The 11,196-nt window shown below is 45.2% G+C and overlaps 1 protein-coding gene across 1 annotated transcript; it reads right to left on the bottom strand.

Annotated features, from left to right (window-relative positions):
* Positions 1-505: 505 nt before the first annotated feature.
* Positions 506-10,405, bottom strand: LOC130391999 (G-protein coupled receptor 20-like). The gene is made up of 7 exons (XM_056602391.1): positions 9,950-10,405; positions 7,118-7,333; positions 6,168-6,434; positions 5,724-5,968; positions 2,513-2,597; positions 2,004-2,129; positions 506-1,530 (listed from the first exon to the last, which is right to left on the bottom strand). The coding sequence occupies exons 2-7, from the start codon at positions 7,301-7,303 to the stop codon at positions 1,327-1,329; spliced, it is 1,113 nt and encodes a 370-aa protein (XP_056458366.1). The 5' UTR covers positions 7,304-7,333; positions 9,950-10,405; the 3' UTR covers positions 506-1,326.
* Between the last annotated feature and the right edge of the window lie 791 nt (positions 10,406-11,196).

The raw sequence follows: 11,196 nt of genomic DNA, 5'->3' as shown, positions 1-11,196 counted from the left end.
ATTCGGGCGCGAACGAGTCGACCCATCACTATACGGGATGGGTAGTTCCTTCAGTCGTTCAAAAAAAGATGTACACAGTCTTATACCTTTGCTTTTTATTCCATGTTCCCATTTTTATTTTGCTCTGAAACAAACTTTTCATGGATACGATTACATTAACGAATGAATGGCTAGTTTCCAGGCTTAAAACTCTTAATATAACGATATTATGAAAAGCCAATGGAGAAAATGAATGGGAAATTTACTTGGCACAAAAAGTTCTTGATGGTCAACATTTAATTTTCAATGTTTTCAGCTAGGCCAATAGATGGTTAGTCATCCTTCACTACATTAGGCCTACACTTCAGTAAAAAGTAGCAAGATGGGCTAGGTAACTTTATTAATCAAGGTTTACGTAACAGTTTAAATGTGAAGCGGAGGTAGCCTACATTGTTGGATGGCCAACTACATTTCCCCTTATACTTCTAAAATTAGGGGGCCAGGCTCGCCATGGGGCTGAGTGAATTTGAAATGTGAGGGTTAAATAATGTCTCATCAAAAAAAATAATTAGACAAACACTGAAGTCAATGTTTATTTTACAAATGTGCACATGAATTGATTTCTTTTCCTTGACAATCATTAAAGTGATTTTAATTCACAATGCGATTTTTTTTTATACAGATTACATATTGACAAGCAGGATTTATATTTTGGTTCATAACTACAGTTATGAACATTTGCATGATAAGTATCTCCGGATGAAAACAAATTCTCCATAGATGGTTTGGGGAGACGGCCTAAATTCATATCGATGACACAATCGGACACAGTGCTTGTATTAAAAAAAATAAGTATCTTCTGGTAAATTTTTTGCCGTACGGAGATCCACATGGACATAGCTTTTCCTCTGCCTTCAAGGGCAGTCGCTGAAGTGAGCGAACATCTCATTATCAAAGGTCATACGTCAAACCAAAAAGTCACACGTTCAAGGACAGAAAATCAGTCGTCTATTGACAATATTTTCTCCTCTTACATTGTCCGTGAGGAGGATGGTGTCTTTGCACTGGCACTTGCCAGATCATTGATCCTGATAAACACATCCCCTCATTGGATCACTTACAGTTCTACACAGTGCAGTTTTAAAGCTTCTTTGTGTAAATGTGTGCTGTTCTAGATGTGCTAGTCGTTGTAATATTATCAACTGTTTCTCATGATCCTGTGTTGAAGATGCAAGCCTGGCGTCACCCCGGTCACACTTGTCTCTGCATTTCATTTTTGAAGAGAAACAAAACCTAGTGATGCAATAAGTCCCACTTCTCCTCTTTCGGACTCACATGACAGGGCTATCACACTGTGCTATGGTTGATCCTCACATTATAGATTCTCTGAGAGGAATGGGGGGTGGTGGCAATGATGGAGGTCATCACGATGGTGTTGTTAGTGGCGGCGTTGACCATAACACCCGAGACCTTGGAGCTGTGGTGCATGCTGATGATGTCATTGCTGCTCGGCTCCGCCTCCGCGCGGCGACACAGACTCCTCATGGTGGACTGGGGAAACAATGAGGAAGAACATAAATAAATAAATGAGTCAGGATTATTCATCTTAAACTCATTGCTAGGCAGATATTTTGTAAAAATACTCTCTGTATCCGCCTTGCACCCATTGCACTCCTAACTCCCTGCATTAGCTGGGTCCCTTCTCTGTGTTCCTTATCAAGGTTTTCCCTCTTGGATTTGGGTATTTCCTTGCCCTTTAGAGTGCTGAGTGTTAGGGGGGTGTTGTATGTGGCCCTGTTAAGACCGTAAATGTGAATTAAGGGCCAATTCAAATTGATGCACCTTGATCAGTTAGGTGACTAAAGAATTTATGAATGAATGAATTGATGATTAGGCTTTAAATTGCTTAGTTATACACTGTTTAGTGTATAACTAAACAGATAAGAGCTATTATGACAAATGAGATGATGAAATAAAGGAAGAAAGGTGGATGAATGCGATAAAGATCACTTGTGTTGTGTTACCTGGAAATTGTTAGTGACAAAGCAGTAGACCACAGGATCCATACAGCTATTCAGACTGCTCAGAGTCACAGTCAGATGGTACACGATCACATGGTGGGGCATCTCTGGATAGAAGTACAGCAGCACCTGCAGCACAGAACCAAACGCGGATTGTAAATATGATTCCTGATGATCTGATCAACACCATTCTGTATAGAGGGCATCTACAGTACAAATGCTACAAAACTGGCTAGCACCTATAGTTATAAGTAATGTATCTCCTTGCACCCATCGGACTTACTACTGTCGGTATTTCAGTTTTAGATTAACCATTTCTACTTCTACTCACAGTGTAGGGGGAAGCTTTTTATCCAAGGCATCTTAAAATTCTGTTATTGCATACATTTCTCAGCATGACGGTTATCACGCCATGCACCACAGATTGATCTACACAGTACCAAGGTGGGAACACCTGGGACGCTGTGACAGATATTCCTAACCACTATGTTTAGCACCTATTACTCTCTCACCTGCCGGATGTGGAAGGGCGTGAAGCACACAGTGAAGATGATGAGCACTGTCGTCAGCAGCTGGACAGCTCGCCTTCTCCTCTCCCTGGGAAAAACAAGTTCAACGTTAGATTTGAAAGGTCAACAAACACTGTGTATTTCTGCTAACCATATGATAGTTAACCATTTTGCACTGCTTACGTAAAAACTGTTAAAGGAAATACATACTTAAAGGGACACTGTGTAAAAATTACTCCCATCTAGCGGTACAATTGTATATTGCATTCAAACTAATAGTGCTCGCTTGTTCAAAAACTACGCTGGGCAGTATGTGCCAAGAAGCTGTGTCATGACATCCAATACTACCTCTTCGAGTCATTCGAGTAATGATGAGGTTCGTTATTTAAAAAAAAATTCAAACTGCATTGAATCATTAGTGTAAGCTAATGATGTATGAGTAATTACTCCTCGAGCAAGATAGTGAATTATTCACGCTGGCTCAGAGTGAAAACGCGCTTGCATTTCCCGTACCACGTAGTGCTTTTTGTTCCTCTCGACAGTTCTTAGACCGGAAGAACATTGATGTCATGGTCTGTGTCGTGTTTTGGTGTGTTTCCCTGTGTTTCCCTCCTGTGTTGATTACTGCACCCTCCCCTAATGTGTCTCAGCTGTTCCTCGTTGCGTGCCTTGTGTTTGTTATTTAAGCCCTTGTCTCTCCTTTGTTCCTGGTGCTGTCATTGTGGTTTGTTGGTCCTGCGTGTTCTCTGTGGTTACCCGTGTTCCCTTGCTCCTTGCCTTTACCTTTTGGCGGAAATAAAGTGCAGTTTTCTCTACCCGTCTGCATCTGGGTCCTACCTGCCTGCCTGCACCCAACACCCTAACAGAATGACAGCACCTAGATTGGACCCAGCGGACACTCTATTTTTCCGTGAGTTGGAGGATTTGTTAGTCGATAATCATAGCTATGGATGGCTGGCTGGGAGAACATTCCCAGCAGGAAGGAGCAGAAGGCTGTGTTGGGGCGTACGTGCAGGGCTTTTGCGTCAAGGCCCGAGTTGGAGGACGCCTTACCCAGTGGGCAGTCGAGCTGCTCAACCCCACAACCTTTTGGCCGGAGAGCTATATGCCACTGCCACCGGACTTTGGTGACCGGCCTATGCCTCCACGCTCCTACTCTCAGCCTCTGCCCCCGGTCCCCAGCTACCAGCCTCTGCCCCCGGTCCCCGGCTACCAGCCTCTGCCCCCGGTCCCCAGCTACCATCCTCTGCCCCCCAGCTACCAGCCTCCTCCCTTATGGACAATCAGAGTGGGGGTGGTGAGTTTGGGGTACCACCCGGTTCCTCCTGGCACTCCAGCTCCCGAACTGACTCCGGTCCCCGAGCCCTGTCCGGTTCCTGAGCCCACTCCTCGCCTTCCAGAGGGGGACCGGCCTCTTCGCCTGCCTGAGGAGGTCCGCCCTGCGCTCCTGCCTGAGGAGGTCCGCCCTCTGCTCCTGCCGGAGGGGGCCCGCCCTCCAGACCGTCCAGGGAAGGCACGCCCCCTGCTCCTTCCAGAGGGGGTCCGCCCTCTGCTCCATCCAGAGGGGGCCTGCCCCCTCCTCCTTCCAGAGGAGGACCGGCCTCTGCTCCTGCCGGAGGGGGCCCGCCCTCCAGACCGTCCAGGGGAGGCACGCCCTCCACTCCTGCCTGTGGGGGTCCTCCCTCCACTCCTTCCCGAGGGGGGTCCCTCTTCAAGGCCTTCCAGAGGGGTCCCGCCTTCCAAACCTTTTGGAAGGGGCACGCCCTCTTCTCCAGAGGGGACACACCCTCTACCTTGCCTTCCTGAGGGGTCCCGCCTTCCAGAGGGGGTCCGCCCTCTACCTGGCCTTCCTCCAGAGGGGACCCGCCCTCTAACTGGCCTTCCTCCAGAGGGGACCCGCCCTCTACCTGGCCTTCCTCCAGAGGGGACCCGCCCTCTACCTGGCCTTCCTCCAGAGGGGACCCGCCCTCTACCTGGCCTTCCTCCAGAGGGGACCCGCCCTCTACCTGGCCTTCCTCCAGAGGGGACCCGCCCTCTACCTGGCCTTCCACCAGAGGGGACCCGCCCTCTACCTGGCCTTCCTCCAGAGGGGACCCACCCTCTACCTCGCCTTCCTCTTGAGGGGACCCGCCCTCTACCTGGCCTTCCTCCAGAGGGGACCCGCCCTCTACCTGGCCTTCCTCCAGAGGGGACCCGCCCTCTAACTGGCCTTCCTCCAGAGGGGACCCGCCCTCTACCTGGCCTTCCTCCAGAGGGGACCCGCCCTCTACCTCGCCTTCGCCGGCCTCCTGAAGGGTTCCGCTTTCGCTGCTGCCGGCCTTCAGAGGGGCTTCTTTGCCGCTGCAGGCCTCCTGAGGGACTGAGCCCTCATCGTCCTTGCCGCCGGCCTCCTGAAGGGTTGCGCCTTCACTCTGCCTCTGCTTGCCCCCCAGGCCGTCCGCCTGAAGCTCCCTGCCATGCCCTGGGGCAGTTTTCTGGCCGCCCGCCTGACACCCCTCCGCTCTGCCCCAGTCCATTTTTTTTATTTTTTTTATTGTCGTGGGTCCCCTGGGAGTCGACCCTTAAGGGGGGGGTACTGTCATGGTCTGTAGCGTGTTTTGGTGTGTTTCCCTGTGTTTCCCTCCTGTGTTGATTACTGCTCCCTCCCCTAATGTTTCTCAGCTGTTCCTCGTTGCGTGTCTTGCGTTTGTTACTTAAACCCTTGTCTTTCCTTTGTTCCTGGTGCTGTCATTGTGGTTTGTTGGTCCTGCGTGTTCTCTGTGGTTACCTGTGTTCCCTTGCTCCTTGCTCCTTGCCTTTAGCCTTTTGGCGTAAATAAAGTGCCGTTTTCCCTACCCATCTTCATCTGGGTCCTACCTGCCTGCCTGCACCCAACACCCTAACAATGGAAGCCTCCATGTTAGGGACACTTACCCGTCCTATGCAACTACATATTAATTATTCTTCGCTCAGGAGGATACATTAGATTTTTGGCAGATAATTTTACACCAATGAGGACTTATTTATGAATGAATACGTTGATTTGAGGTAATAAATGACTTAAAATATTACAGTGTCCCTTTAAAGAAATTGAAATTATGCAAACATGAGTAATAAATGCTAACCACATTCAGTTTTCACCCCATGTTGGTTCTATCACAAATAGAACTGTTTGCCACAAACACTCCCAGAAGCTATGAGCCTGAAGATGAGCAAAGAGTCCTCTGAACCTCACCTGCTCTGTTGCATGAGTCGATGGTCCACCAAGGCCCACATGATGCGTAAGGTGAAGACCACAATGATGACGAGGGGCAGAAAGAACTCTGTGATGGTGAGGAAGAGAAGCTTGGAGACGCAGCAGCCCGGGTGCTGGAAGGCGGTGGAGAGGAAGGAGTAGGTGACCACGATGGCAAACAGCCACACGGAAACACACACACACTTGGCCACGTTAGCGTTACGCCACCGGCGGGACGCCTCGACCTACAGGATCAACCAAAAACAACCATCTTTTTTGTGTGTTTCACAGAATGGACTGCTTTCAGAATCCTCAACCGGTAGGTCACTTTTATACGTGTCAGAAGACAGCTTCATATTGCCTCCTGGATTCATAAGATCTTGGGATAATTGAGCAACTGTAACAAAGAAGAAGTAGAACCCAGTAGTAGTCCAAATAACTGACCTGCACAATGGAGATATACCGGTCGACACATATGCAGGTCAAGAACAGGATGCTGCAGTACATGTTGACAAAGTAGGAGAAGATGTGCAGGTAGGAGCAGAGGAGGCAGGTCCCCCCGCTGTAGTACAGCAGGATGCGGGTGGGCAGGGAGAGGTTCACCAGCAGGTCCGTGACTGCCAGGTTGATGGTGTAGATCACAGAGGTGGTCTTGGGCTTTGTGCGCAAACAAAAGACGTAGAGCGCCATTGTGTTTAGCACCATGCCTACCTGCACACGGAAGTGACCAGGGAAAAACATTAGAAGGAATAAGGATAGGAATGACTTTAAAGCGCTGTAGGTATTTGAGTGTACATTTTCAGAATAGGCCATAGCCATCCATGAATCAGTGCATTGCTATATATTTTGTGTTGACGTGCCACAATATATATTTTGTGTTGACCTGCCACAAATTTAGATTACAGACTGTTCCTGACTCTGCCCAATCACGGCATCTCTTCGCTGGTCGGTTCAGGAAACAAATATTTTCTGTCAATCTCAGGTGCGTGAATGAAACACTTGTCAACGGCAGAGAAACATAGGGAAGGAGCAGGGCGGGAGGGGAGCTTTTCTGTGTTGGTAAATTTCTAAATCCTTTCCATTTTCTCTCCTTACAACACTTACATCTTACCTACAAAAAAGAAGAATGGATCTTAGAGGGGAAGAAAAACTCATAATCTAAATAAATACATTTAGATGAATGGAGGATATTCTGCAAAGTAATAAAAAAACATTTGACAGTCGGGATAGTTTAAACAAGATGCCAAGATGGCAGTTGTTAAATTGTGTTATCACTAGGGGGCTATAGATAGAGAATATCTGCTTTTTACGACTCCAGGCACACCACAACACGTGTATGTGAGGGTAATGTTGGCTGTTCAATAGAAATACAGAAAGAAAAAGGATGTACCTACAAGGAATATGAGGGAGTTGATGACCATGAGAGTGATCCAGAGGCTGTAGAAGTCGTGGTATAGTCCCTCGTCCAGGTGGGCCAGTCTCTGAAGATAGGGCTCCACCACGCTCCCATTGCCTGAACCATTGATCACAGCTAATGTATTATTGTTGAAAGCCCATCCATCGGAGGAGTTGGACTTCATGATGATGATTGATATTAAATGTATATGTTTCTGCAAAACAAAAATCAAACATTAGTAACTTTGGAAAGGCCTCTTGAAAACCACAATGAGCTTCTTTGTTTGAACGGAAGTAATATGTAATTATAATTAACATGATGTATTACATCATAGTATTTTTTAACTTTGTCAAAGCATATCTGGCAGTTTAAAATGTGAGGTGTTCATTATCTAGGCGTCGGTTAATCCAGTAAGCCCACTTAAGTCCAAGCATTGACAGCAAATGCTAAAAATAATTTGAGGCACTTATCTATGGGCTTACAAACTTTGTAATGCACTCACTTGGCATATGAAGACAATTCTGCATCTTCTTCTTAATTTATGTGTAATGATTCCTAAATAAACTTAGAACTGCATTCTAAATATAAGCCACAGAATGACAGCAAAGTCTAAACTAAATAATGACTTCCAACATTTAGAAGTAATATTAAGGCATGGTTTTGGTTCATGAGAAAGGGCATACTCTCTGCCTAATACTAATGTCTATTTCTCTTTCACACACACACACACACACACACACGCACGCACGCACGCGCGCACGCGCGCACGCGCGCACGCGCGCACACACGCACACACGCACACACGCACACACGCACACACACACACACACACACACACACACACACACACACATACACACAGCCATCTGCACTTCCTGAGAGCCGGTCCTCAGATTCTTTGTTGATCTTGGCAGGCTTCAGGTTGACAAAGCCAAGTGGTCAATCTTTTCTCTTTATATATTTATCTAATCATTGACAAAACAAATATGTTCATTTTTACAGTTGTATTTAGACAACAATGTATGTTTTGGTTTAAAAGTGTAACTCAAATTGGATTCTTCCATAACTATTTCAGCATGGAAAGTAATCCAGGAATGTTCATGACTACAGAGCAAGTGCTTTGTATTTGTGAATATAGCTCTGTCTACATCGTGGCGCTATGCTGGCTGGCAAGCCCTTGCTTTTGTTCTTCAAACGTCATGTGGTTGTGATTATCCCGGGGAACATGTAAACTAGAACCATCAATGCTCAACTTTGAGCCGACTGTATGAATGTTAGACAGCAGAGGGCATCAGTGACTGTAAATATATCAGTGGCGTGAATTAAGATGGACATAGAAGAAGATGGAGATAGATTTAAGGGGGAGAGAGCAGTGGGAGAGAAGAGAGAGATAGAGAAGGGGAAGATAGTGAGAGGGAAGGGGGAGGGAAAAGGGGGATACAAATAGAGAGATTTAGATTTCCAATGTTCCTTGCTATGTTTTTGGACCCTAGTGTGCTGAAAACAGTGAAACAGATAAATTGATCCAACATGTACTCTATGATTACCCATAGCAATCTGTGTATAGCATGATTTAAAAATCAAGCTGAACTGCTGTTGAGATGAACACTGACTGGAGTTCATTATCTATTGAACTCCTAATTGATGAATTTACCACCCTGTTATTCAGAATAAAGACAATCATCTGCCCTAGGATTCCCTCATCTGGGTCCCAGCCTTAACGAAAAAAACATCCTGCATGGTTCTATGTGTAGGAAATAATCTCTCAGAGCAAAATAGCATCCCAGCTGTTAGCACATAGTCTATTAAGACTAATGCGAATAACATGCTCAGCGGAGGGTGGGACATAACTAATGTGATTCATCTACATTTAGTATTCTAGCCTCTGTCCACGCAGCTGGAAGGGCTGCAAACACACCCATTCAAAAAAATGAAAGTATGGGTTTTGTCTGCCCTTGTATAGGTCAGGGGGGTGAGGGGCATATTTCAGTGCTTTTCTTAGAAACGGTTGACTGCAAGTCTCAGTGAGTTACGGACACTTTAGTGCCTTTCAATTAAAAGGGTTGATATACTGATGTTGAGAGACACCACATATTAGTGTTATTCTGATACCAAGCAGTGACAACAGACATCAACACAATTGCTATACTGCAAACAATCTGAATCAAAGCAAAAGTTTAGATCACTTAACCATGGTGATTTTAGCTAACAGCAACCTTAATATGCAACATGAATGCTTAACACAAAACAAACCTATAGATGTAAATGATTGGAGGAAATGTATTAAACAACTGTGGGGAGAAGGGTTCCTTAAGCTCACACTACACATGATCAAGCCTGTCATGTCCTTGGGCATGGTGTGGAGAAGATCAAAGAAGTGACTCACTGTTTGTATTAAGTCTACATGACACAGGCTGAGATAGGAAGTCGATTCTAGCTTTGGCTATAGAAACATTATATTTAACAAAAATAACACAAACCACTTCACATTGCCATTACCCCCCACTAGACTGTATCTCTGATCTTTTTCCTTAACCATCAGACAGCAAAGACATACAGTTGCTGTGAAGCGATTCTGAAATTAGGTTTTGAGGAAGAGCACAAATAACACTGTCCAAATAAACTGCTGCTGCGCCGTGCTACTCCCAGGGGCTCGGAGTCTGGGTAGGAGCAGCAGAGAGGGGAGGAAATACCGCCCTTTGAAAGCAAGTATTTTAAAACCCTTTCCCTTCTCTCGGGTAATATTATGTATATAATTGGGAATATATATATATGTCATACTTTCTACTAGTTTAGGCAGTGAGAATGAGTAAGTTAATGTCCTACTTACTCAGAGAAAAGTAGGCCAATTAAACCAAAAGAATGGTGTCCACCGGGTCGTTATCATGAACCGCTATCTGACGGTCTCAGCCGCAGCCATACTTTCTCCCTATGGCACGGACGGCCAATCCTATGTAGGCACGATCTATTGTTCTTCAGCCATTGCCATAACATTTAGGTTTAACATTTGGAAGTCCAAACGGTCTCATTCCATTGAGGTTCTTCACAAAACTCTTGCTGGCTCTAAAATAAACTTTCTCCAGAATAAATTAGTTATGATGTTTTCCTGTTGTCCCATCCATCTCCGTCAGCCATATTGATGTCCAGGCTAAAGACTTGGTCATACTTCTCTTAGTGACTTATTGCGTTAAATCAGATTTTCCTCTGTGTAAATTTCTGTTAGCAGTCGTCTTTTTGTCTTCTCCTCTTCTCTTTCTATTTCTATCTCTCTCTCTCTCTCTCTCAAATCTCCCCTCATCCCCCTCGGTCTCCTCTTCTGACAGGAAGTCTTACTGTCTGTTTATATTCTACTGCCATACACATATTCATGTACACGCACATGCATGTATTCTCTCTCTCACTCACACACACACACACACACACACACACACACACACACACACACACACACACACACACACACACACACACACACACACACACACACACACACACACACACACACACACACACACACACTTGTTTGTTTAAGTTCGTTTTTACACAAACTAAATATTAACATTCTTAGAACAGATATATAGGAACACATAAAATGCTGACAATTATTAATGTGATAAAACAATGGCTGTCTTTTTGTACGTCCATTTGGGGATCAGCCGGAGCCACTGCTGCCAAACTCAATTCATAAAGAGTTAATCAAATTACATTTATATTAATGATTGATTAGATTCATTTCTTGAAATCCAAAAGATAAAATTGATTGGGATAAGCAATGAGCCAAAACAAAACAAAACAAAGACAATTTGTTTTACTAATAGGCATGGGAGAGTACTAATGATCATAGAACAATACACATTTGGCTAATGAATCAGGGGAACCTCAGAATTACAGAATACATTTGTTGCTAAATAGCGTTAACGGTAGTGGCTTTAAAAACTAATCACTAATAAATAGTGAATGGAATTTAGGTCATTGTTTGTGAGCGTTCCCTCCATGTACACCCGTTTCCTCCACCTGACAAGGACACACAGACTAGCTCGAACACACACACATACACACGCAGAGGCTTGCAGGGGA

The sequence above is a fragment of the Gadus chalcogrammus genome, chromosome 11 (assembly GCF_026213295.1).
Source record: "Gadus chalcogrammus isolate NIFS_2021 chromosome 11, NIFS_Gcha_1.0, whole genome shotgun sequence".
Taxonomy (NCBI): Eukaryota; Metazoa; Chordata; class Actinopteri; order Gadiformes; family Gadidae; genus Gadus; species Gadus chalcogrammus.
The sequence above is the reverse complement of the archived record's forward strand: the minus strand, read 5'-3'. Positions and strand labels throughout refer to the sequence as shown.

Excerpts from the sequence above, each read along its gene's own strand:
- LOC130391999 (XM_056602391.1), bottom strand. The coding sequence starts at position 7,303 with ATGAAGTCCAACTCCTCCGATGGATGGGCTTTCAACAATAATACATTA. Across the intron at positions 2,598-5,723 it reads CGACTCATGCAACAGAGCAG|GGAGAGGAGAAGGCGAGCTG; the intron begins GTGAGGTTCAGA and ends TGTTTTTCCCAG. Across the intron at positions 1,531-2,003 it reads TTGTCACTAACAATTTCCAG|TCCACCATGAGGAGTCTGTG; the intron begins GTAACACAACAC and ends TTGTTTCCCCAG.